Source organism: Pyrgilauda ruficollis, unplaced genomic scaffold (assembly GCF_017590135.1).
Source record: "Pyrgilauda ruficollis isolate IOZ18807 unplaced genomic scaffold, ASM1759013v1 scaffold349, whole genome shotgun sequence".
NCBI lineage: Eukaryota > Metazoa > Chordata > Aves > Passeriformes > Passeridae > Pyrgilauda > Pyrgilauda ruficollis.
The window spans coordinates 22,882-49,221 of NW_024524923.1; the positions used below are offsets into that span (position 1 = coordinate 22,882).

At 39.4% G+C, this 26,340-nt stretch overlaps 3 protein-coding genes across 19 annotated transcripts; 1 reads left to right on the forward strand and 2 right to left on the reverse strand.

The window, feature by feature from the left end:
* Window positions 1–457: 457 nt before the first annotated feature.
* Window positions 458–2,490, reverse strand: CUNH12orf73 (chromosome unknown C12orf73 homolog). Its single transcript, XM_041475306.1, has 2 exons — window positions 2,335–2,490; window positions 458–716 (listed from the first exon to the last, which is right to left on the reverse strand). The coding sequence occupies exons 1-2, from the start codon at window positions 2,488–2,490 to the stop codon at window positions 621–623; spliced, it is 252 nt and encodes an 83-aa protein (XP_041331240.1). The 3' UTR covers window positions 458–620.
* Window positions 2,441–12,095, forward strand: TDG (thymine DNA glycosylase). 11 transcript variants are annotated; one of them, XM_041475290.1, is made up of 10 exons: window positions 2,441–2,586; window positions 4,568–4,716; window positions 5,502–5,731; window positions 6,224–6,293; window positions 6,864–6,999; window positions 7,079–7,161; window positions 7,234–7,328; window positions 8,814–8,985; window positions 9,433–9,561; window positions 9,661–12,095. In XM_041475290.1, the coding sequence occupies exons 1-10, from the start codon at window positions 2,441–2,443 to the stop codon at window positions 9,798–9,800; spliced, it is 1,350 nt and encodes a 449-aa protein (XP_041331224.1). In that variant the 3' UTR covers window positions 9,801–12,095. The 11 variants fall into 11 exon arrangements, 10 of the variants coding, with proteins under 10 accessions (XP_041331224.1, XP_041331225.1, XP_041331222.1 ...); XM_041475291.1 differs by having other exon boundaries at window positions 9,664–12,095; XM_041475293.1 differs by lacking the exon at window positions 2,441–2,586 and adding an exon at window positions 2,672–2,788.
* On the reverse strand, window positions 10,271–26,306 carry GLT8D2 (glycosyltransferase 8 domain containing 2). Of its 7 annotated transcripts, none has more exons than XM_041475302.1 (11): window positions 26,174–26,306; window positions 22,536–22,590; window positions 21,030–21,125; window positions 19,933–20,013; window positions 19,661–19,829; window positions 17,890–18,007; window positions 16,439–16,523; window positions 14,232–14,344; window positions 13,625–13,791; window positions 13,079–13,191; window positions 10,271–12,535 (listed from the first exon to the last, which is right to left on the reverse strand). In XM_041475302.1, exons 2-11 carry the CDS (start codon window positions 22,552–22,554, stop codon window positions 12,363–12,365), a joined length of 1,134 nt encoding a protein of 377 aa, XP_041331236.1. In that variant the 5' UTR covers window positions 22,555–22,590; window positions 26,174–26,306; the 3' UTR covers window positions 10,271–12,362. The 7 variants fall into 7 exon arrangements, with proteins under 7 accessions (XP_041331236.1, XP_041331237.1, XP_041331233.1 ...); XM_041475303.1 differs by having other exon boundaries at window positions 26,116–26,248; XM_041475299.1 differs by having other exon boundaries at window positions 26,130–26,236.
* Between the last annotated feature and the right edge of the window lie 34 nt (window positions 26,307–26,340).

The following is a 26,340-nucleotide window of genomic DNA, read 5'->3' on the forward strand; positions in this document are numbered from 1 at the left end:
CCTGGCACTTTTTTCAAGTAAAACAATCCCAACCTTCCCAAGCTCTGCACTGTACCATTCAAAACTGGGTTGTTGAACCAGCTTCACAGGATGGTGACTGAATCTTCAAGTTCCTGGTGCGAGAGTGTTGTGGTGATTCCATTTCCAGACTGAAAGGTAAACCTGCACTTTCTGTTTCAGAGTTTTGTGTATTTGCAGCTATCAAAAGCTGCCATAGACAGATGAAGATGCCCAAATGGAGCACAAAGAAATCTGATTTCAGTGTACATATTTGCCCCATTTTAACTGAGATGACCAAGCTGTAAGATTCCAGCCTTACAGTGGACTAAAGCAGATTTCCTGTCAGTGATACACTGTGTCATGGTTTGATGCCTTATTCTGTAGGATACTTGAAATGTAATCCAGATTTATGACCTCACAAGCATTTTGGCACACAACTGATGGGACTTTTACCAACAACATTCACTGTATGTTTATTTTTAATGCTGCCTGCAACTCTGCTCAAAGGAAAGCAAAGACACATTACAGGAGCACAGTATTTCACATATGTATTTCTGCAACTTAAACAGTTGGATAAATATTTTATCAGTTCTAGTTTTCATAACAAAAATAAACTCTGGTCACTGTTGTGAAGTCTGAACTTCGCTTGATCTTTCTTTTAGACCCAACAGTTCAGTTCTCAGTTCTCCAGGCTTAGGAGGTATTTCAGGTATGCTCTATTAAAAACAGAGAAAGACATCAGTGTTGTGACAGAGGAAAAACTAAACTCCCAAAACAGTAAATTAGCTTACTCTGGAAGAGCATGACAGCTAAACTCTGATTTTTCTGCCGTCTTTTCTGAGCAGAATATAATTCCTACATGCAAAACACCTTAAGAAATTACCTTTTTATAACCTGACTTATTTTATAGTAGCAAAATACAATTTGGAAAAAAAAAACCCAAGATGAAAGGAAGAATAGACTGTTTTAAAGGAGCAAAGCTTATTTTTGCCATTAAAGAGAGTTTGGTAAAGATGTTCTAGCACAGCTGAAGTTTCCACACATACTCTTGGTGATAGAAGAAAATGTTTCACTGCTTCTACTTCCCTGATTTAGAAATAAGGCACTGAAACTGGAGATAAAATTTTTAAAAGGTAGCAGATAACATGACATTTCAAGAACTGCACCTCCTCAAAATTCATACTACTTAAGAGATATAGATAATTTGATCACTCTGAATAAATATGTCAATTTGCCAGTAATGAAGGCTACAGTAGAGACTACTAAAACACATAAATTCTAATGTATTTATCAATGACTGAAGCATCATTGCTTAAATTTTGAGCAGACAGCTCAAGCATGGTAATTTTTTTAAACTTATTTCCCATTTGAAAGTAGCCCAGAGAATTAAAAAACCCAAGAAAAATACGTGAGCAGGAGGATGAGAGAAAGCTTTCAAGTCAGACCTCCAGGAGGCTAAACCAAGCCATTATTATCCGTAGTGGAAGGTCTCGTTTAGAGTTTAGTTCTGTGACTGCAATTTTGACACCCTTGTCTGTCATAATTTCTAATGTTAACTTCTGGTCACCTTCATTTCCATTACTGGAGGAAATAAAGTCTATTTAAATCTAGTACAGCTCCTTCTTGCCACTTTTGCACACTCTTTTCAAAACCCAGCTTCCCACAGCAGAGACGCCTTCTCGACACATGATACTGTGTTCACAGTGGAGGCGACTCCCCCGAGGAGTCACAGAATCACAGCACTGTTAGAGCTGGAAGATCATCCTCTGAACATCGTCCAGTCCAAGGCCCCTTGCAAGCAGGGTCACCCAGAGCAGATCACACACAAATGTGTTCAGGTGGGTTGGAATGTGTCCAGGGAGGGAGACTCCATGCTCTCCGTGGGCAGGCTGTTCCAGTGCTCTGCCACCCTCAATAGAAAGCTCTTCTTCATACTAAGGTGGAACTCCTTATGGTTTAGTTTATGGCCTTTGCTCCTCATCCTGTTGCTAGTCACCACTGAAAACAGCCTGGCACCATCCTCTTGGCACCCACCTCTGAGGTATTTATAAGCATTAATAAGATCCCCTCTCAGTCGTCTCTCCAAAGAGACGCTGCAGACCCTGCACCATCTTCGTGACCCCTCACGGGACCAGCTCCAGCAGCTCGTTGTCTTTCTTGTACTGAGGAGCCTGGACTCGGACACAGTGAAGTCCTGGCGGCCTGGCCAATGCCTCTGCAGAGGCTGATCTCTGCCCACCGCCAGGCCAGACACGTTTCCGAGGCACAGCCTCTCCAGCAGACCCTCCATCCCGCACCCACGCTACCAGCGACCGGGACCCTCCGAGCACTTACAAGGTCAGGCCTGTAGTACCTGTGCACGACCTCGGCACCCGCGAACATGGCCAGCATGCTGGCCGCCAGCGCCCGCAGGTAGGTGGGCCACGGCGCGCCGGCGGGCATGGCTGCCGGGGCGGGCCCTGGGCACGGACGGCGCCGGACATGCGTCATCCCCGCCGCCGCCGGGAGGGGGAGGGGGAAGGGAACAGGGAAGAGGGAAGAGGGTGCGGAGGCCCGCCCTCACCAGGGAGCATCGCGCCAGGCGGGGTGAGTCGCGACACAGCGCCCGCACCTCGGCCCGGCCGCCCCCTCACGCCCCCCGCCCGGGGCGGCCGCTGCCCCGCCCTGCGCCCCTATTGGCCGGCGCGGTCACGTGGGCGGGGCGCCCGGCGGGTCGGTGGGATCGCGGGGGCGGCCGGCGGCGACGGCGACAGCGAGGGCCCGGCATGGAGGGCCCGGAGCTGGGCAGGTACCGGCGGGCGCCCGCGGCCGCGCTCTGGCCTGGCAGTGGGGATCGCCCGTTGTCCTTCTCCTCCTTCCCCGCGTCCCACGGGAAGCCGGGGCCGCGCTGTGGCGGCCGCCTCCCTCCCCTTCCCCTGGGCACAAAGAGGGAGGGAAGGCGCTCCCGGGGCTCTGAGGCTCCCGGGCCCGCGGCTGGGAGAGCGCGGTGGCCCTGGGCAGCGTGGGGCGCCATCGTGTCTCTCTGCCCCGAGGGGGATTTGAAAATTGGTTAATACCTGGTTTTGTTGCAGTGAACATTTATTTTTCTTTACCTTTTTCTTTTTTTTTTTTTTTCCTTTGTTTTTAGCATGAACGAGGGGGGGCGGGGAGAGGAAAAAATAATGAACTGAAGGGAGGGGAGAGGAACAAATCACTACCTTTTCATCGTGATACTGAAAGTACTTATTTAAATGTTCTGTAATATATATACATCAGTACAAAAAAAAAAAATTCTGAACCCACGCAAGAAATCTGTCCTAAAATGTATGCAAATCTGAAAATCAGTTTTGTTTGTTCATTGACTGCACAAGTATTTTACATAGAATGGAACTCTTCTTGGAGAGGGTTTAAAGTATTCCCTGTACACAGAAAATATCCTATAGCTTCATTAGGCAACTTCCCTGGGAATCTGACAGTTGTATGTTCATATTTGTTCTCCTTGTTTCAGGATGGATATCTGGCTTAAAGTTAGTGTCTTGATCACAAGACTGTGGGTTTCTTAAAAACCCAGTGTGTAGTAGGGAATGGTCGCTTCTTTTGAGAAATTTAAAATCAGAATAATTTAGGTTGGATAAGACCTCTGAGATCATCAAATCCAGCCATTAACCCAGCACTGCCAAGCCCACCACTAAAACCTGTCCATAAATTTACACATCTACAACATCTTTTAAATATCTCCAGGGTGGTGACTCAGACAGTTCCCTGGGCAGCCTATTCCAATAGTTAACAAGCCTTTCCATGAAGAAATTTATCCTAATATCCAATCTAAACCTCCCCTGGCGCAACATGAGGTCATTTCGCCTTGTCTTGTTGCTTGAGACTAACCCAGCTTCAACCTCTTTTCAGGTGGTTGTGGAGAGTGATAAGGTCACCCCTGAACTTCCTTTTCTTCAGGGTAAACACCCCCAGCTCCCTCAGCTGCTCCAGACCTTTCCCCAGATCTGTTGCCCTTCTCTGGACATGCTCCAGCACCTTCCTGTAGTGAAAGGCCCAAAACTGAACACAGGGCTCAAGATGTGGCCTCAGCAGTGCCAAGTCCAGGGGGAAAATCCCTGCCCTGGTCCTGCTGGCCACACTGTTGCTAATACAGGATGCCTTTTGCCTTCTTGGACAAATATCTCTATATCTAAAAATTATTTGGTGTTTTTAATTATAGATCTGAGATGATAAAATTATTTCCTGAAAATCTACTGTTCACCAAGTCCTTGCTATGTATTTGTGAGGCAGTAGAAGCTATGGACAAGAAGGTTGCTACTCTTCCCTTACAAATGCTGTGTTAATTCCACATGATGGCAATCACAAGAGAACTGTGCTGTTAATGTTGGGGTTAACTGATACCAGGTAAGCAGCCAGACTGCTTTGAAGTTGTGGATAATTTAGTGCCTTGTTAATATTGTTAATAGAGTCATCAGAGAATGTAAGTGCAGTACATGCCAGCCTTGATAAAGTTTGATGTTTACATTCTGTTTGGTACATCAGTAAGTTCTAAATTTTTGATAAATTATTTCTCTCTTTCTCCATCTCTAAGATACTACGCATATCTTCAGCAAGCTCAAGCGTTTTACTCATTTCCGTTCCATCAGATGATGACTGCAGTGCCCAACACAGAAATGATGACTGAGCAGCCGACTCTAGAGGGCATTCCAGAGCCAAACATTGCTCAGGAGCCTCCAAAAGGTAGCTTGACTGGGCTGTGCCAGTGAGCTGAAGTGAGAGTGATTGATTGGGAAAAAATAATATTGCTCTTAAACTGCTTCCTTGGACCTATTGGATTTCCTTTTCTTGATGCTCACTGCAGAAGTATTGATTAGTGGTATTCTTTAAGAAATGTGTTCTAACAGACAATTAAAAAGACAGGAAGTAAACTCATGTGAATGTATGCACATTATTCAGTCTCACATAATTATCTTGTTCCAAGAAAAGCAGATTTTTTTTCAACAGGTAAATGCATTATTTTAGCTGAAGTCATGGGTTTTAACATTGTGTTAGAGAAGGTTTTTTTAAAATTCTGGCTTCAAAATACCTATTTTTTAACTTTCTGCAAGAGAAGTATGGTATAATTTATTTGAAATATTTTTGTTTGAATGGTTGCTTAGTTTTTGTAGTAATCACAGGTAGGGAATTGGTTACTAAGAATTGTTGCGTTTAGTGTGGCTTATTTAAAAAATACTAACTGTTGGAAAGTGACACTGTTCTACAGCTCAACATTATTAATGAACATAGAGAGAGAGAGCAATCTTTGGGTGGTCATGTCATGGCCAGTGCCTGTGCTGCCTGAATCTCTAAACTTTTAAGAGCCAGAAGATGAGGAAGCTTCAGGTGTGTTGCTTAAATTAATGAATTTTGAAGGTAAATTTACCTCTTTTATTTCTCTCTGTGTCCATACATTTAGCTGAGTCTATTTGAATATCCACAATGCAACATGGGAAATTTACAAAAAGAATATTTGTTGTGTGTTTCAGAAGTTAAAAAAGGGGGAAGGAAAAGAAAAGCCAAAGAAACTGAGCCAAAGCAACCCAAAAAGCCTGCTGCTAAAAAAGAAAAACCAGCCAAGTCAAAAGGCAAACAAGAAAAGATCACAGATACTTTTAAAGTCAAAAGAAAAGTGGACCGTTTTAATGGTGTATCTGAAGCTGAACTTCTGACCAAGACTTTGCCTGATATTTTGACCTTTGATTTGGACATTGTGATAGTGAGTAATTCAGTTTCAAGATTAGGTAAAAAAGTCTTGTATTTACTTGTTATGATTTATATTCTTTCTGCTCACTCATCTGTATTGCTTATATGGCAAGATCTTGCAAGATAAAGTACAGAAAGTACATAAAACTGTTTCCTGTGTGTAGAGTGGCTTTGCATTTTCTGTTAAAGCCATAGTAACTTAGTCCTAATTTTTGAGAAATCTAAGGCTCATGTTTAGTACAGATTCATGAGAGCCCATAACTCAGCGCTTTATTTCCTAGAAGCTCTGCACCCTCCGAGCTGCTCTTTTGACCTTGCACATCTAAATGAGGCACTGCTGCAAAATTGTCAGGTTTGAAAATAATGATGGAAGGTGCCATTTATGCATTTTTATTTATTAACAGTAACTTAGAGAGAATTGAATAAGTATCCTTACTGTAACTTGAATAAATTCTTGACTAGCAAGCCATGTTGTCATTGTTAAAATGGACTGGTATCTTTGTAGATTGGCATAAATCCTGGCCTGATGGCAGCTTACAAGGGACATCATTACCCAGGACCTGGAAACCATTTTTGTACGTTTTTGTTTTTCTTTCTTCTTTTACCATTTGCAGAACTTTGTTAGAACTTGTGGCATTTTAATTAAACTAGTTTGGTTTTTGTTTTTCTCCTGGGTTTTGGTTTGTTAGTTTTTGGGATTTTTATATGCTAAATATGAGTTCAAGACAGCAGGTTCCGTCAGAGAGGCCCAGCGAAAGGAGAAGCAATGGCAAGATTGTCAAAGACAGCTGACGTGTTGTATTTGCCACATTCTTTCCCCCCAATCCATATTGATCACTGCTTAAATGTCTCACAAAATCTAAAGCTCTGTGCTGAGCTTCTAGAATAAAAGAGTGGTTTGCAGGATCATGATAAGGAATTCCTGTTCACTGGGGCCTTTCTGCCCTCTTGGAGGAGGTAAAGTAATATTGGCTATTTTAAAACTTTCTGGATTGGGCAGTAGTCTTCCCAAATTAACTGATACTTTGTTAAAATAGATTATTCCTTTAGCATTCCAGTACTGCAGTAGTTGAGTGGAATTTTTTGGTTCTGTTTTCTTTTCCTTGGAAAAAAGGTAAATGCATATCTGTCTTCCTACATCACAGGGAAGTGTCTGTTCATGTCTGGTCTAAGTAATGAGCAGTTGAACCACATGGATGACCACACCTTGCCGCATAAATATGGGATTGGATTTACAAACATGGTTGAAAGGACAACACCTGGAAGCAAAGACCTCTCCAGGTAAGACAATAAAAGGAAATATCAAGCTTGTTATTGAATTAATAGTTGTGATTATAATTTTGAGTATTTTGTCTTTTAGCAAAGAGTTTCGGGAAGGAGGGCGAATTCTGATGCAGAAGCTACAAAAGTATAAACCTCGTATAGCAGCTTTTAATGGAAAATGTGAGAACTTTTACATGAATTTTTTTCTGCCAGTAGCTTTTTTTTTCCACTTACCCTATATTTTCATTTTAGGTATTTACGAAATTTTTAGTAAAGAAGTTTTTGGAATTAAAGTTAAGAACTTGGAATTTGGGCTGCAGCCACACAAAGTGCCAGATACAGAAACTGTAAGTATTGAGACTGAGAAACAAAACTGGGGCACTTCATTTTGGTTATTTAAAAACAAATGACATCACAGGCTTTGCACACACTTAGGATAACAGCAGTTTGACCAGAGTACAAGAGGTGTGAAAGGTTTTTACTTAGATAGAGAAAGGGGAGTAGTGCAGTTTTTGGACACATCTTTAATGCAGCTTCTTCAGACTTGCAGACTTCTTTTGAGAGATGGTATGTTATGGTTAGTAGGTTGGTGCATTCTCTGAGGACTGCGTAAAATACAAGTAACACGTGCTTGCTTTTATGATAATTTTCGTCTGATCCCCTGTGTCCAATTCCCTGGGTATTTGTATTACTGGATTTTGATACTGAGCATGACCATCCAGTGCCACAGTGGGGGAGAAAGAACAGCAAGTCCATCCTTGTGTTACTGCATGCAACCCTTCAGCATTGCTAGATCTGGGCATGCCCAAGCGCTTCCATCAGACTGGATCTCCTTAAGCTGATCTGCAGTTTGAAGTTAAATTGGATGCTTAAGATAAAACAAGCAATTTGATGAAGAGTGCATTAGTCATAGAACTCTAGTGCTGGAAAATATCTCAAGAGACCAGCTATGTATCATTAATAATTGGATTGTTTAATGTGTTCTTATAAACAAGTTAAAGCAAAGGCAATTACACTGCTTGCCAAGGTAGCTTATTCTAAAGCTTCATTATCTTGTCAGTTCAAAAGTTTGGTTTGTTTTTCTTCTTATTTCTATCCTCTACTACTAGTGCTGCAAGTTTCAGCTGCCTTTCTCTAAAGGTGGAAGTGCTGCCATTAGAGCCTGAAGAATCATTGGATAAATATTTGCTCCTTAGGTAGCTCTTAAGGACTTCTGCAGTAGATGTATTTGTAAGAAAAATAATCCCCTTTACTGGTACTTGTTCATACAGACTGCATGATAATAGAAGTATTGAATACAATTTTTCTTGAACTAACTTGATGTCTTTAGTTAGGGCTGTTGGCAGAGGTAGAAAGAAACACTGAAGCTGGCTCCAACCACACTAACAACAATTTCACAGCCTGGTGTACATCATGCAGCTGCACTTGGCCAATAAGCCAGTCTAATTAACCTGTGCTGCCTCCCTCACTGGTTTGGGATCTTTGCATGCTATCACATACACCTCTATGGCTCAGAGCTCTGCTTGTTCAGGGAGTTCTGGAGTGTGCTCTGCTCTCTTGTAACACACATGGCTACTGCTTCTCCTGCAGCACATAAATAACTGGTGAAAATTGTGCTCACTTAGCAGCTGGTAATCAGCCCTATCTTCAGGGCAAGACAGATGGCTGACCAAGAAAAGTGGAAACTCATTTTAGCCCCTTCCATAACCACCTGTGGCATTAGTTGAAGTTTGTACAAATAGTTAAAACAGTTAAGTTGTTCTGAATGCACTTAAGTATTAACTCATAGCTTGGGGATCAGTAATGCTGTTTTTCTTGCTCTTTGTCTCAAGCTCTGCTATGTTATGCCATCATCCAGTGCAAGATGTGCTCAGTTTCCTCGGGCACAAGATAAAGTTCATTATTACATTAAGCTGAAAGACTTAAGGGATCAACTGAAGGGCATTGCACCCAACACGGAGGTCCAGGAGGTGCAGTACACATTTGACTTGCAACTTGCACAAGGTATTGTTATTTTGTTAACACTTCATTAAAATGTAATGTAGTTTACAATAAAAGAAAGAAAAGAAAGAAAGAAAGAGAGAAAGAAAGAGAGAAAGAGAAAGAAAGAAAGAAGAGAATTACAGATTCCATCTTTACAATACTAGCAGGAAAGAAAAAGAAAGGAAGAAAAGAAAGAAAGGAAGAAAAGAAAGAGAGAAAGAGAGAAAGAAAGAAAGAAAAGAAAGAAAGAAAGAAAGAAAAACAATTTTTTAATGGGGAGATGTGATTCGCTAAACTGTGTGGTAGAGAATTACAGATTCCATTCTCTTTAGTACAGGATACATTTTTTAAGGGGAGCAGGTAGAATCTTGTGGAATTTGTGGCAGTTTTTCAAATGTTTTCTGATAAAAGTGCTCTTTGATAATTTCTATTCTAAATATTAATGCTTGAGCTGTTCTGTTTGTGCAGAGGATGCTAAAAAGACGGCTGTCAAAGAAGAAAAGTATGACCCAGGCTATGAAGCAGCGTATGGAGGAGCTTACTGTGACCGTGCACCGTATGACACGGACCAGTGCGGCTTGTCTTCAAATGGAACTGGTAAAGTGCTTGGGGCATTCATTCTGCAGCCATTGCTGGGGAACAAAGAACCCCTGGTGTCAACTGCCTTTAAAAATTGTGTGATTTTTGTTTGTTCAGCAGAAAGCAATCCACAGTACTGCGAAGGGTCGTCCTTCAGTGAGGTTCCTAACGGACAGTGGATGACACAGTCCTTTGCAGACCAGATTCCAGAGTTCAGTGCTGCCATGACACAGGAAGAGGAGGGAAGCAGCATGTAGGAGCTGTTCCTTCTCAGCTATGCACACATGCTGCAGTTTTAATGCAGTGATCAAGATTGGTACCTCAGTTCTCCAACTGAAGCATCTGAATAGTATTTTATCTCCCCTAGTTATTTTATTATAGTCCAAAGTAAGTGTGTGGTAGGCTGAAATCAATGAACTAGATAATTTTAAGGAACTGTCCAAACTTTTTAAAAAAAAGTTAGCCCTTTTTTGTATATGAGTTTTATATTTAATGTATACCATGTCTTGCAGTTTTAACAAATTGCTTTCTCATTTGTGAAAATTTCTTTGAGGTGTTAATTTTATTCCATAAATGGCAACATGGTAGGAACAGCAGCAGTATACTTTTTACTGATGCCTCAATATATGGATATCTCTTAATACTTTTATTATATCCAGGGGGGAAAATGGAAAATGTACCCTTACCGTGTGTGAAGCGGTGTTTTTAATCATGCACAGTTAAGGAAATGGTGCTTTTTAATCCTGCCTTTTACCATCTTAAAAAAGTAGAAAGTTGTGTTCTGCAGCTATAGGTGCTGTTTTCTGGGTGGGACAAGACAGCTCTGTCTCTTCAGTGAGTGTACCGTAATTTAGGATGAAGGGAGTGAAGACATCATCTCAAGTCACAGCACTGGGGAGGAAAACTTCTGTCACACAGGACAGGGTCTAAATATCCTAGCTGAGCTCTCTTAGGATAAGGTTTCTCTACCACTCCATCTCTTTCCCCCTTAAATTACAATGTAAGGAACTGGAATTGCTTTTAAAAAAAAGCAAAAACAAAGAGCAGTGGTAGTTCTTGAATTCTGTGGTATTTAAACTCCATCATTTCCATGAAGTTAGTCCCTTCACCTGATTTTTAGCAGGAGATAACACCTTTGAATGAGACAGAGAACTGAAAGACTGCATTCTCTTAAAAGTCATATACAACTATGTTATTTACATCATGTACAATTAGCACAGGATGAAAGAGATTTGCAGTTTAGCAATTTTTAACATTAAGCTCTCTTCAATCTGTAGTACCTTAGAGGTTGTTCCCTTTATTCCACTTAAAATTTAAAAACACTGAGTTGAATACAGGGACAGCTGTTCCATGAATAAGAAATTGTCTGTAGAAACTCTCTTCTAAGGAACTTGCCTAAATGATACACATTTTTGTCCAATATGACTGAGAAAAAAAAATCATCCTGGTGCCTAACTCTCATCTTCTTTCCCTCTTTTATCATGTAAGGAAAAGATGAAGTAAAAGCAATAAGCTGATCAAAACATTAAAGTTTTGATGATCTTACAACATTTGGTGCTTCACATACTTGAAAACAGACACAAACAGTATCTCCACACTCCATGCTGGTCAGAGATTCCTGTACCAATGTGACTTATCCTCTCCTCACAGCTAGTGACAGTTGTCAGTTGTGTGTAACTGGTTAGTGTACGTTCTAATCCTGCTGTAACACCTCTTACAGAGATCACACACTGTCAACATGTTGTGAGGCAGGCTTGATGTTTACAGTTTCTTCCCAAATTATGTGGTTTAATTCTGAGAATCTTCAATTGAGTGAGTGTGCATTATGAGTCTGATTGTGTTTATTAGCTGCAGCATAAAACTGTTCCACATATTGTCAGAAAGGTATAGGACTTTTCTGTTATTTAAAGTGTACTGTATCATGTATTGCTGTTTACATGGATGTTTTCCTGCAGGTGCTCAAAGTATCTTGCATCAGGGATTTGTTACAATTTAGTTTTATTTTCAACAAAATTAGAAGCATGAAATTAGCACTGCTAAGTATGTAGCACAGTAGGATGTAACTCCTGAAAGGCTGTCCTGTTTGATTGGAAGGGAAAGGTCTCTTCCTTAATGGAATCACCCACTTGGTTATCTGGGTATGAAATACAGTTGAGCGTGCAATGACCATTCCACTAAATACTGCAATTCTGTGTCCTCCCTCAAAACTGGTGCTCTTTTTGTTACAGTGATACAGAAGTTCTTAATCTGTCTTAAATCTATCAATGTTTCACAATAAAATCAGGAATTGTACTGCAGTGTATTGGAATGTATTTTGCATCTTATTAAGTGCACTACAGGATGGGTTATAGTCAGAGATGCCACAAAACAGTCACCACACAACAGAACACTGTAATATGTGCCCAGGTTTTCAATTCAGGCTGTTTATGTGGGCTAGATAACTAAACACTTCTTGTACGTAACACTGCAGCTATCTCCTGTGTAGTTTTTTTCCTACCAGAAGACATTGGAATCTTACTGAGAAAGACCTTAAATTAAAGCACTCTGTCTGACACTGAATTTCACCTCTGTAAGTGTTTAATGAAAGTACTTCATTGTCAAATAAACTTGTTTCCTCACCTTACATGAAAGTCAAGATAATCTGAACTATGTATTGGTCACTCTGGCCTCCCTCACCTGCCATAAGCACACAAAACTGATGGTCAATTATTCATATTTTTAACAAATACTTCGTTTTCTAAAATCAGTCACTCATACAACATGTTGCGTCTCAAACTATTAAATGCATCCCATACACTACGTTATGCAGTGTGTCAGTATCAGCTGTCAGGACGAGTTAATTTGAACTTCCCTGAGGGGTCAGGAATAAACCAGTTTTCCCAGAGATCAGTGTGGACACTGGGGTAGTCCCAAGGTTTGTATCTCCCATTCCAATGAAGTAATTTAGCTTCTTGAAGAAATTGCTCTGAGTAACGGGCATCAGGACTCCAACCTGCATGGGTAGATTAAAAAAAAATAATTAAAATGCAGTTCTTGATAATGGAAGACACTGTAGAGTGAGTTAAATTCAGGTGACTTTTTTTCAGAAATCTGATTAGTATGCTTTCATGTTAATTTACAACTAGTTGTATGATACAGCAGCTTTTTTTCAGCTTGATGCCTCTTATACTGCATCAGCAAAAAACCTCAACACATTTCCTCTCTCAACACTTTTAACATCTTGGCATAGCTGGGATTAAAAACAAAGTAAAATCTATTCATTTTACCATACCAGCTAAGCCATTATGTTTTTCCTAGGATAATTCACCACTCCCTGGTGAAAGGTAACTACATCCTCCAAAATGCTGACAACAAACTGCCAGGCCTCCCCTTGTCTTCCACTGCACCTGACTTTTTTCAGGCTCACTATATTCAGATATTTCATATATTCTTTCCATGTAAGTGGCACATGAGGTAAAGGCACATAAGGTCTTGCACTGCAATCTCACAAACTCATCTTAGTTCCAACTTGCAAACAGTGAGAAATTAAACTTACCAAGATGCCTTATGTGCCACATAGGATTAATAGAGGAATATTTTCCATGAAATACAATCAGCATTGGGGAGGTTGCCACACCACCCCCAAGGGTACTGCTATAGAGGTTTTCCCTGCAAAAGGAAAAATGATATGTTAAAAACCTCAAGGAATCTTTAGTACAAAAGGCAGAAGATTAAAAATAAGTATCTGGCAAGGAGGAAATACTCCTTCTTTAAGCTAGCCTCAGGAAGGGAAGATCATTCAGTGGCTTCATTCCAGGCTAAGATGGTCACCCAAAATGAGAACCACATGTTCTCAATGTCCCTCAGGATTAAGTGTGGTTTGTGATTGAACACAAGAGTAAAATTCCAAGTGGCCATTTCCTGGTACAGAATTGGTCAGATTTAAACAGATGGAAATGCTGGAACATGAGTTACTTCACTTGACAAGATCTCAAAAGAAAGACTGCTCTGAGTTAAAAAAACCTGTAAGAGCTTTTAAATGGAAATAAAATTGTAAAACAAGTATTAAAAGTAAAGCATGAAGCTAGATTTCTACACATACTCTACGTTTCTTTGCATCCACTTTTCCAACTGCTTTGTAATCCGCTGATGTTTCCATTCAGTCATGTTACCAACAATTACTCCAGGATTAAAGGAGCAGGTACTGGGGCTGATGCCAAGATCTCTAATCGCTTGCTTTCTGTAGTCCAGGAATCCCATGTATGTGTTCTGAGAAAAAAAAAAAAAAAAGTACGTTCATCCTTTATGAATCTCTGTGAAGATACATGTAAATGCACCTCACTCTCACTGAGAAGGAGGCTAATTATGCTCTCCCAAAGATAAGTTTCTAGATGGTGGTTACCTGTCGTGAGTTCTGTATGACAAGGCTGTAAGGCAGGATACTTTCAGATATTAAATTACTTTTCCCACAACATTGTACCATGGAAGTTTGATAAGGTTTTTACCTTGCTATGTTTGTCTTTTGGTACCCACGCTAAATCATGCGGCATCACAATTGTACCAGTACAAAAAGTCCTTAATTACCTGTTCTATTACAAAGCTATCTATATCTATATATATAAAATTTTCACTTTGGGGAAAACACATAAAATCACCTTATATTTATGGGCAAACACATTCATTATTAGAATTCCAGAATGGCACCTTACCTGCATCCCTACACTTCTAACCATTTCATGTGTAGAAGGCAGATCGCAATCATCTGAAAAAGCTGCTGCATGTCCAGGAGCTAACTTAGTATTGTAGAGTTCCTGGATGTCACCTGATTACAGAAAGGTCACAAGCATGAGACAACACCTACTGCACTGCTGCAGAGCTGATAGGATAACGTCAGCTCTCATATCTTACACACACACCAGTTTTAAGGATAGCCCCTATTGAATTTTGTAATATGGGACCATTTTCAAATTTGCATTTGGATGCCTAAGGTTTTTCTTTAGATATTATCACTGGTATTACATACATTCATATTATGATTGTCCAAAATCAGCTACAGCAGAAGCTGATAGGACTGTTAAAAAAGCCTGGTTACAAACTTCTGCATACATAGAGCTTGTCTATGGAGAGGGAGGGCACAGGCAATTTTTCTGAGCTCTTCAAGTCCCACAAAAGTTCCATTTCAATGTCTTGTACAGGTGAGGTTTTTCCTGTTGTTATGGCGTATTTATCTCCTAGGAAGATACCTGGATTCCCAGAAATGGCTGATTGAAATGTGCCTGTCACTTGACATCCCTGCTGGCTTCACAGCCCACCCAGCTCCTTCTTGGTGGAGGGAAACATTGTAATGCCTGACACCTCACTCATCACCTGACTGTCAGGTACCCAAGATGTGCCAGAACAGTTTCAGGCAGGTGGGAAGCAGAACACTGCCACAGCAATTGAGTGAGTCTGCATCCCAACCCCTTACAGCTTCCAGTTTTACTTTGCTTTTATCTCTTTTACTTTTTGTACTGCTGGTCTTCTGCCAGGTCGAATAGCTGAATCAGCTGCATCTGCAGCTGCACAACTGCAGGTTACACACGTAAGAGAAGCTGCCTGGGGACAGGAAAGGCCACTTGGTCAGCAGCAGTCCACCATGAGGTGTGATGTGAAACTGCATCTTTTATCCTGCAGCTCCACAATTATCATCAGCTGACACCCCCAGGGAACGAGAGAGCCCAGTGCTGGTGAGCACAGGTGCAGGGAGGGGTGAAGGGGGAGTGGCAGGCTCAGCTTGAACTGCTCGTGAAATTGGAGTCCAAATGAAGGCCTGGAACCTTACAGAGTTAAATATTGCTGCTGCCCACTGATGACAGACAGAGCAACAAAACCAAAAAAGCAGAGATTGTCACTGGAAACACCCGTGTTGGAGGAAGTCTATGGCAAATTAAAATGAGACAGAACAGGTTAGTTGTCTTTTACAAAGCAGCAAATAGTGACGCCTTTAAGTGCAGGTGGTCTGAAATCTGCCTCTAGAGAGACAAAATTATAAAAAGGTGCAGAAAAGCAGTGGAGAATTATACTTTTGTCATGTGCAAATTCACTGGTCATAATGTTCTTACAGCAAAGACTAATAAAGGCTCAAAAGTTTATTGTAGTTACACTCACTCTTTCCAAAGGAAATTTTGTTAGTTGCCCACCAGGCTTAAAACACAACACTGGTGAAAAAGTGCTTTAAAGTAACAAGAAAATATGATAAAACAAATATGAAGACAACAGCTCTACAGAGTAAAAGAAAAAAAAAAACCCAGCAAATTGGAAACAGAACAGAAAAAGCTCACAAGAAATGAATCTTTAAAAAAATAATTGGTCGTCAAAAGATATCACTAGGATGATAAGAAAAAAATAAAATGTTTTTTCAGGATTTGAATGCCTTTTAAGTGCTCCCACTTGCCTAGAAACTCTGAAATCTTCATGATTCTGCAAATTGCTTTACATTCTGAGCTGAAGATGCTCAAAACCATATTTTGAGTGTTTGGAGCTTCCATCCACTTTTTTTAGTAAATTCCTGCTCTCAAGAACAGCAATTCTGGATAAGGAATTGGTAGCATTTGTGGGAATTTAAATACCAGAAGGAAATGCATGTCACACACTTAATAAACATTGCAGCATCTGAGTGAAATCCATGGTATCTTTTAGCAATTGACCAGAATCAATTAAAATGAAATCCACATACAATTTTGATGACAATTATTCAAAATATATGCAGGTAAGTTCTTCCTCAAACTTGCATTTAAACAAACAAATTATTTGTCGTTTCCCTAAGTTCAACACTCCTAGCAGCTGCCTCAGTTTCTATCTCATATTTCCAAATGGCTGTAAAAGCTGCAATAACTTGGATTTTAATTCTGTTAGAAACTGCTTTTTAACAGCTTACCTTGAACAATGACATCATCATCCAAATATATTACTTTCTCATGCTTCTGGATAAGCAAAGGGAGATAAAATCGAACGAAGTTCAGCTATTAAAGAGAAAGAAAAGTTAAAGACTAAATAGTAAAGCTGTTTAACACAGCATTCTCAGGCTTCTGTCTCTATTAAGTCAGTTGGAATTTCTCCCTTTATTGAGCACTAATCAGTGACCATTTGCTTCCTTCCCCATAGTTTTCCTGCTATCTCAAGCCCAGTATTATTACTATTATTGCTGTTATTACTCATCCACTATGGCCCTAACCATGTAGCCCAAATCTGTTGCTTCCTCACAGAATCCTTTAGGCTGCAAGGGGGCCTTTTGAGATCCTCTTGTTCAACCCCCCAGCTGCAGCAGAGCCCACTTGAACAGGCTGACAGGGACCATGCCCAGCTGGGTTCTGAATACGTCCACAGATGGAGACCCAACAGTCTCTCTGGGCAACCTGAGACTTTTAAACTCATGCTCTAAAAAGGCTTTTCTTTAGCTCAGAGGGAATTTCATTTTATTTGTGCCCATTGTCTCTTGTTGCTCCCCTCAAGTATTTACACACATTGATAAGAACCTCCTGAGTCTTGTCTTCTCCAGACTGAAACAGCCTCAACTCTTTCAGCCTCTCATATAAAAGATGCTTCAGCCTCTTAATCATCTTTGTAGCCCACGTTAGACTTGCCCCAGTAAGACCATATCTTTCTTATACTGGTGGGCTCAGAAGTGGGCACGGCACTTTCAGATGCAGCCGCACCAGCGCAGAGCAGAGTGGAAGGAGCACCTTTTTGGACCTGCTGCCAATGCTCTTCCTAGTGCATTTTTACAGCATACATCACACCAAACATTTCAAAGTGTAATAATATCACCAATCCACTCTAAAAGGAATGATTTGACTGGTGACACAGACGTGGGATAACTGCTACAACAGCAATGAAGAACAGAGCAGAGGGAAAGGGGACTGAGAATGTAAGAACAACCATAAGAATTCAGATCATTTTACCCAGCCCCTGCTTTCACAGTGGTCCTAACCAGATGCTCAGTGAAAAATAAAAATAGAGCAAGCACACAGAACAGTTGCTCCATGTATTCTCCTAGCTTTCAGCTATTTTCAGCTCAAGGGATTTTCTGATCTAGATGTGATCTAAATATGAACTTCGATCCTAAATGAACCCCTGTACCTTTTTACATCCACAAGACCTTTCAGCAAGGAAATCTAGAGATGCAGTACTCATTCCATGAAAAGTGTGCAGCATCTATTGTTTATGCTGTCATTCTGATTAATTTCATCTCATGGTCATTAGCTTTCGCATTGGAAGAGACATATATGCACACCTCCTCCATGAAATGGAACAGATCTAGGACATTTTAAAGCCCACAATAAGTATTAAAAACCTCAATAATTTGTCATGTGGCATTCATTGACTCACAGGTTGAAGAAGCTCAGGACGTGATGCATCTTGTCTGATTTTTCCTTTTAGTACCATAGGATTGAATTCCACAACCTTAAATTTTATTTCTTTCAGTTTAGAATTTTCAATCCATTTTCTGTGACGGAAAAAAAAGAAGTGATAAAAGAAATATCAAGTGTGTGAATTTCATACTTCCTGCAGGAAATTCACAGACACTTAGAAGAATAATAAGAGACCTTAAAAGCTCACTTGATCTATTCTATCCCAAAACAGAATCAATTATGTCTACAGCAACTGCACATAGACCTTTGTTAAACTTATTCTTAAAATATAAAAAATTCCCACAAAACCTCAATAAAACAAACACCCCACACACTCCTCAAACCAGAGACTCCATCTGTAGCCCAAACAACTAATCTTTCACCATTATTTCCAATAAACTATATTCTTCTAAGTTTTCTTGCTATAATTAAAGATTATAATTTCTTACCCTATCTACAGTGTTTAAAGCTGAGGTTAGTCTTCTCCCTTTCCTAGCTTTATGTTCTTCCAGATGACTTCTACATCACCTCCTAATTATGTTTTCTTTAGACTTATTATAACTAATCTTATTTTCATGTTTTTGTCAGATTTTTTAACACCAGTGTTTATTTTCTCTCCTGACACAAATTGTGGGTACAAAGGCTACAGAAGTGAAATAGCCAGAGGTGAGAACTGCTAAGAAATGTTTTAGTTTGCATTCACAACTTGGTCCTCTTCAAGGCAATGTTTGCAAACCTGAACGCTGAAACAATAAACTGAAACTTCATGAAATTACATTCACTGAAATGTCAGGATATAAGTTCCTTTCATGAAATGAAGAATTCTCATTTCATGAAGGAAATTAAATAGCAAATCAAGGAATGAAGTGAAATGAAAAGAAGAGACATGAAATATAATGAAACAAAAAAAAAAGAGAAAATTATGTAACGAAGTGAAACAAGTGAAAGGGAATAGAATGAAATGAAGTACATTGAAATGAGATGAAACCTCAATAAATTATATTCATTGAAATCTAGAGATTTCATTTCCTTTCTAGAAATGAGGAATTTTCATTTCAGGAAGGGAAATAAAATGAGAAAAGAAGGATTAAAGCAAAAAGGATAGAAAGGAAAGGAAAATATAATGCAGTGAAATTGAGAAGAAGAAAATTCTGAAATTAAGTGAAAACAATTAAATTGAATGGAATGAAGTGCTGTGAAATGAACTGAAATTTAATGAGATGAATATTCATTGAAATCCTGAGATTTCATTTCATGATAGAAAATGAAATGAGAAATTAAGGAATTAAGTGAAATGGAAAGAAAGGAAAGTCATCACAATATTTTTTGGTTCTCTTTTTATAACTTTAATACATCATCAACTGAAATTAGCTTTAAACAGCAAGTTTTTTGACTCTGAAGCTGAAGACCCAGCAACAGAAGAGGCAATTGCAGTTCCACCAAGTGGGATTGTGACAAGTAGGCTGTGTATCCTTACCTCAGTACAGATTCTTCTGCAGCCTAGCTACAAAAACCTAAGAACAGGCATGGCATGGCCTGGTTATTTCACACCCCTTTGCACGACTCAGTGCCTTGTGGAGGACAAAGCGGTCCTTTTTCCATCACATACAGAATCCTGGGGGTTGCTCCCAATACCACTACATTTTCCTGAAAAGTCCTCTGAAGTCCAAAAGTGGTTATGCCTGTGCTAGGGGGAACAACAATGTGGCTCTAACTACAGCCCAAAACAAAGCAAGGCTGGTGTGTACCGAATGTGTGGGATGGTTGTCTTCAGCCCAATGATGTAGAACAAAACATTGGCCTCTGTGTTGCTGTAGATGCTGCTGATCGCTGCCACCGCTGCACCCATCCTGCCCGCAGCAGCGCAGATCACCACTGGGATTTCTTCCTCCATTTCCTCAGGGCTCTCTAAATCCACTATCAGAAACAAATCCATTTTACATCAGATCTGGGTCACAAAAATGAGTAAGTACTACCACAAGCAATGGAATCATTTTATCACCACTCCATTTTTCCTTACCACATCCTATACACATCCCCATCTTGCAAGGCACACAGCTTGAACTGCTGCTAATGCAGAACCACTTGCAGGTTGACTGGACTGTTGGATGCAACCAAATAGAATAAATAAGAGCATTCTCAGAATCTTCTACTCAGCAGGGGCACAATTTAGCCTGTCCTTCATGTAGCTGCTCATTCACATGAAATCTGGACTGGTTTGAATACCTTTGAGACTTCTACTTCTCAGTTATATTTAGTACAAATTGAACAATAGGTTCCAAAATTATCAAAGGAAGGCGGTAAGTCAAAGAGACTGTGCAATTGCATGAGCTCCACTTCTCTGGCAAGCTGGCTTGAAAGGAAGAGTACAAAAATTTATACCACCAGGAAATTGCTAATGATATAAGGGAAAAAACCCTAAACTACACTGAATCAGGTCACATTCCTGCTAAAGATTTATATCCCTGATTAGCACCAATTAACTTACAGAACTTAAACAGATATAACTGTACTGGTTAAAACATAACAATTAGAGTCATAACAACCCCAACAAAAATATATTGAAAATAAATGATTTATATCAAGATAGAGTTTGTTTACCTTTACTGGCAGCAGCGAGTAAGCTATTTATATAGATACTATATAAATAGCTTACTACATTTAATACTAGTCCAACCTTATTGAACTAAGAGTTTTCTTTCACTATAAAAATTTCAGCTGAAACTTCTGCTGTAAATATGAAGATTTGATGGTCTATCTGAAATGAATAATGAAGCCAAGAACATTCCCAAGGAGGCAGGTCGTGATCAAAGTTTATTACCACTTGACAGCTCCAATCTGTTCAGCTATGTAAGGATATACTCCAGCATCCATCTACATCAGTGACATCTGGATAAAAACTTAATCAGAATTACAACTCTTAGTCATCACTATCAATCTCCCATAATTTTATTCAAGTAATTCAGGAGGAAAATGCTTTTCATCACAGACTATATGCAACAGTGTGAGTAGCTCATCTACTGCAGGACATTCAGTAAGGTGAAAAGTGCTGTTCAAGTTAAGACATGAGGAATACAAAACAGGAACGTAAATGAAACTGAAGTGAGAGTCACTTACCTGTTTCATTTCTTAATGCCAAGGGCACTTGGTGAACTTTGTTATACAGAATAGCGCACACGGTTAAGACAAGAAGTAACAGTAAGATCTGGTTAACTGAAACAAGAGGGAGAATGTGTTAACAATCAATATAACTGCTAATTCCCAAATATCTAACTAAGAAAAAAAAATCCAATTTGCAACCAGTACAGGTGATAGAAGAATTTGATAACCTGTTGTGTTTTTCTCATGCTATTTGATCAAGCTAAATACTTTCCATTAAAAAACACAACAATAATTCTCTCTTATTAAAGTAATCCCCAACTATCTGATTTTCATGGTTAATTTGCTCACTAAATCATACAAGTCCCAATATATATATATATAGAAATATATTTGGGTTATCTGTACTAGAAAATTCACATGTTTCTGAATTTAATCAGGAACTCAACATTTTTCTTCCTGGCTAGTCTGTTGTCTGTTTACACTCACTTAATGAGTTAATTATTTTTATGTAGCCCTTGCATTCTGTTATGCTTCCCTGATAAAACTTCAGACACAGGAGAATTTTTAGATCTATTTCAATGTTCAGATCCTGAAGGTGTACTTGAGCAAAACCCTAAAAATTCTAGAAAAACAAACCCACCATGCTAGTGAAACCAGGAATGTTTAAAAATATTTGAAAATACTTATTTTGGCGGGGTAATTTAAATGAGTAAAATCAAAGCAAGGCAAAGACCTGACTGTATATTCTGATTTATAGTTCCAAGAAGACTGTCTTGCACAAATTTAAGTCATTCAACACAAACCAAGCATTTTCAGGTGTTGTGACAGTTCATCAAGCACAACAGGGAAGGAATACATTGCCCTCATCAACATGAGTATTCTTTGTTTCAGACTGCTTTGTTACTTTTTAAAATGTATTTAAGGTGTTCAAAAGAGCAAAAGGAACAGAGTTTTGATCTATTTTAATCAAAATGGCCAACTGGCCACAACTGGGCACGAGACTAGATTGAAATTGGTAAACCAAACCGTCCCTAATTCAAACCAGCTGAGGAAAAAGCCCACTGACTTCTGAGAAATTTCGGGCACATAAATAAATGTGGAAGTCCATTTTCAGTCACTAACCATTACAGCTAATGAGAACCCCAAAATTCTTGGGGCCACACCTCAATATTGAGTATGAACAGCATTAATGTGCAGAGCTCTGTAAAATTCAGCTTCAGTGCCCTGGGCACAATTCACATGAAAGCAGCAGCTACTTGCAGTATTGGTGGGAAACTTCACAATCTCCACTCTCATGAAGTAAAGCAGTGAGTAATTTTGAATTAATGTGAATTATGGTGGTACTTATCTGACAGTTAACAGGAAAAGACTTATCGGCATACTTAAAGTTAAGAATAATTTAGCAATACCAGAACTATGAATTTGCATGCAACTCTGAAAACAGTTGCATGAGAAATCAGATTTGACATTTCTGTCCTCTTTTAAAAAATACATATTTCAAATGTTTTTAATCTCTCTTACCTTTCTTTAAAAGAGCCATGTGTCCTGTTGGATGAGAACTGTGATCTATGGTAAACTAAAATAAAAAATAATTAAAAGAAAAAAAAATAAAAGAGAGAAATATCATTATTACCACAAGTGAATTCCAGTTAGTTATATAAAGGTCTAGGTTTTGGATTATTAAATTTTGCTGCTGAACTGATAAAAGTAAAACTGCAATTAATCTCTGTAAATACCTTTTTGTTTTTGAACAAATACTAATTTTATGTGTTTGAAATACTTTAATTAATAATTTAAGCAACTACTAAATTGTGAAAAACACTTTCATAAATCCCATCTGATCATCCATGTCAGTAGGCGATTTCTAGTACATTTTAAGATACTGTGCAAAGTAGTATTAAAACATCCACTAATGCAATTTATAAATATATTTATCTCTGATTTCACCTCCAACATAGTAACTATAGCAAACAATAATGTCTTGCTGGAGTATGCATTCCCAAACATATGAGAGCCTTATACCAGGACAGTGTCTTCTAGACCCTTAAAAAATTCAGAGCAATAGTGCAAATATTTTCTTACAGCTGCATTCTTCCAGTGGGTGTAGTGGGCTTGTATTTATGCATATTTTTTGTGATGCTGAAGAAAAGGAGGTAGCCTTCCCTAAAACTGTGCTTCTAGCCCAGGCCTAAGAAGACAGAACATAATCCCTAAAGTACAGGATTATGAGAAATACAACATTCGTTTGAATTCTGGATCCAAAACTACTGTTTATGAAAGAAAACACAAAGCACATAACCAAAACAACAACAACCAACAGTAAAAAACAGCACCAGAAGTTGGATGGGAGAGAAAAATCCAACTGTGTGATCTAACCTTTCTACTATGTAGGGATAGAACAGAAAACAATTTTTCCTGCTTCAACACCTACAGGTATGGACACATTACAGCACAGATTAAGATAGAAGATGGTTCTATGCACACACAAAAGTGAAGTTTATTCCAGCTCCTTGACAAATCAGACAGAACAGCAAGAACTCTTGAAATCTGAGTCACAAAACTGACCACCTCCCACTGGTTAGTGCTCAAGTTCAGGCAGAATACTAAATTAGTCTCTACTTCGACCAACAAGTTAAATGACAACAACAACGAAAATATATGAAATCTAAGATGTGGCATAGTTTACAAACCCCTTATATTCAAATGTATTTAAGTCTCAGCTAATGGCTAAATTGCAGTGAGAAAGGAGTACTCTGGAAGTTCTTCCACATCTGCACTACATATCTACATTCCAGGAGACCATTCTCTTCATGTGGCATTAATATACACAGAGGAAATCAAGCTTATCTGTTGGAAAAAACCACAGCTGAGAAAGCCTTTCCCTCACGCATTACACAGAAGCATTACTTTCTTTTACACTTAAAAACTTAACTCATTTAGGTAAGCAGAAAGACAACAGAACACTTTTGGACTAATTTTCTAACCCCACTTTAGCTGATGACAATCTTCCCCTGATTTCCATAGAGCTGCCTACTATCTTTGAATTAGCATTCATAACAATAGCCACAAACAATCCTGATGATCACTGCAAGATGAAAGCTGCACAGCCACAGCTTCATGTTATCTCCAGAAATTATTAAATCCACATAAACTGAACCATGTTTTAAATGTTAAAATCAAAAGACAGACTCTCACACAAGTCTGAGTTCTACAACTACAGCATTCCTAAGCCTCTGAAACACCAGTTGATTACCTACTGATTTTTAAGAAAAGAGAGGTATATTTGTGCCCCTGCAAATATTTACTCATTTACTGTAGACATTATTTCCTGGAACCTGGCAGTCCCTAACTCAGCTGCCAAATCCTGTAACAAAACGGAGGCTGCAGAAAGGAAAGCTCAAAAACAGTGACATTACTGCTCAGATATTTCTCGCTTAATTAGTCTTTTTACCTCTTCAAAGCAGCACAGTGTTCGGGACTCCTCTCTCCTGAAGCGCTGTAGTTATTTACTTGGATCCTAGATAGCCCACATCTGTAAGCACTCTTGCCAAAGCACCCTCGACCACCATCCTCCTTTGAAGTCACCCACACAAGGGCCTTACAGGGCACAGTAACAGTTTTATGATTCAATTCCTTTTTTGAACTCTTCAAAATTTACTTTGGAGCTGTGCTGGTTTTCTTTCCTTTCTCTGCTGCTGAGGAATAGTGCAGAGTCCAGACGCTGTGCTGGAGGAATGTGAGCACATAAACCACTTCCAGATGTGCAGAGTGATGATACAGCCCCAGATCTGGCAAACTTGCCTCAGAGCTTCAGCTAGCAGATTGCAAACAAATCCCACAAGACAAAAAGTCTTAAAGGGGTGGGGGAAAGAGAAGGAAACAAACCCTTCCAGAAGTTACTTCCAAAATCTAGATGCAAGTTATGCTTTTAGTCATTATTTATGGTAAATGTGAACAGGTAACTAGTGTGCCAGAGCCAGACTACCACATGCCAAAGTCTAACAGAAATCCAAAGTTTTTCCAGTGTCTGTTGGCAGAGTTCTTGAGAGTCAAAAGCTACAGGAAACTTGCAAAAGTCAACTCTGAACATGCATTTTGACTTGAATAATCTCATTTTCTAATCTTTGAGCATTTAATCCACAGGTTTGGTTTAGATTCAAAAGGATCTCGGATTAAGGTAACCAGCACATGGTGATACCCTGCCTACTAAACTCTCCTGGAATGCTTTTGTACTTTTCTTTCTACAGCACTTCTTTTATTTGAATTCTGTCCCTCCCTTCTAGGAATGAGCTTTCTAAATGATAAACCACTGGTTTTTAACAAGACTTTCATGAGTACTGAAAGGAATAACAATAAACATCTTCAACTCTAAACTATTTTTTGTATTTTTATTGTGAGGCAGTGCCAAATTTATGAGTAATAGTCAATAAAAGTCTTTAGAATCTTAACTGTTTTAAATGACGATTGCTCCATTTGCAGGAGCCAAAAATGTGGGATTTCAACTATGCGCCTCAAACATGCCCAAACTGTATTATCTGTGTCTGATTTTGTACAGGAATCTCTCCTCTACTTGAAGAAAAATTAAATGAAGAGTTATACATACAGTTATGTGCTTTGTGCAGATGGCCACAACTATTAGTATTTTGTTGTGCTATGATATTTAAGTTGTATTAAACTCATGTTCACCATAATCCACCCATGTTTTTTTTCACCTTCCCTTCCATTTCTATGTGAATTTAAACAGATCTGAGCAGCACGTAGTCATATGAGCCTGCAGAACTGGGACTGGCTCCTTCACCTGGCAGAACCCTCGGGATTACTGGCAATGCAGTAACACCTTCACAGAATCAGGTTGGAAAAGCACTCTGAAACCATCAAGTCCAACCTACAACCAAGCACCACCTTGTCAACTAGACCACGGTGCCACATCCAGTCCTTCCTTAAACACCTCCACCACATGCCGGGGCAGCCCATTCCAATGTCTAATCACTCTTTCTATGAAGAAATTCCTCCTAATGTCCAACCTCAATTATACGTGTCAGCATCATCATTTACCGTGTAGAACTCAACAATGAGAAGAGACTTTTAGCACCAGATACACCTTCTTTGGATTACCCTCAGCATCACACGTTTATATTCTCACAAAACACTCCCCTCACACAGGAAAGAGCAGCTTCTCTCCTGCAGAACGAGACCTTCGAATTCACTCCGATCACCCGCTGCCAGCTGTAGAACCGAAACCTCTGTTGCTAATCTCAACCTTCAATGTTTAAACAGGAACTCATTTCTTTCTCGCCGCACACCTCGCAAGCAGCAGCATTGCCTC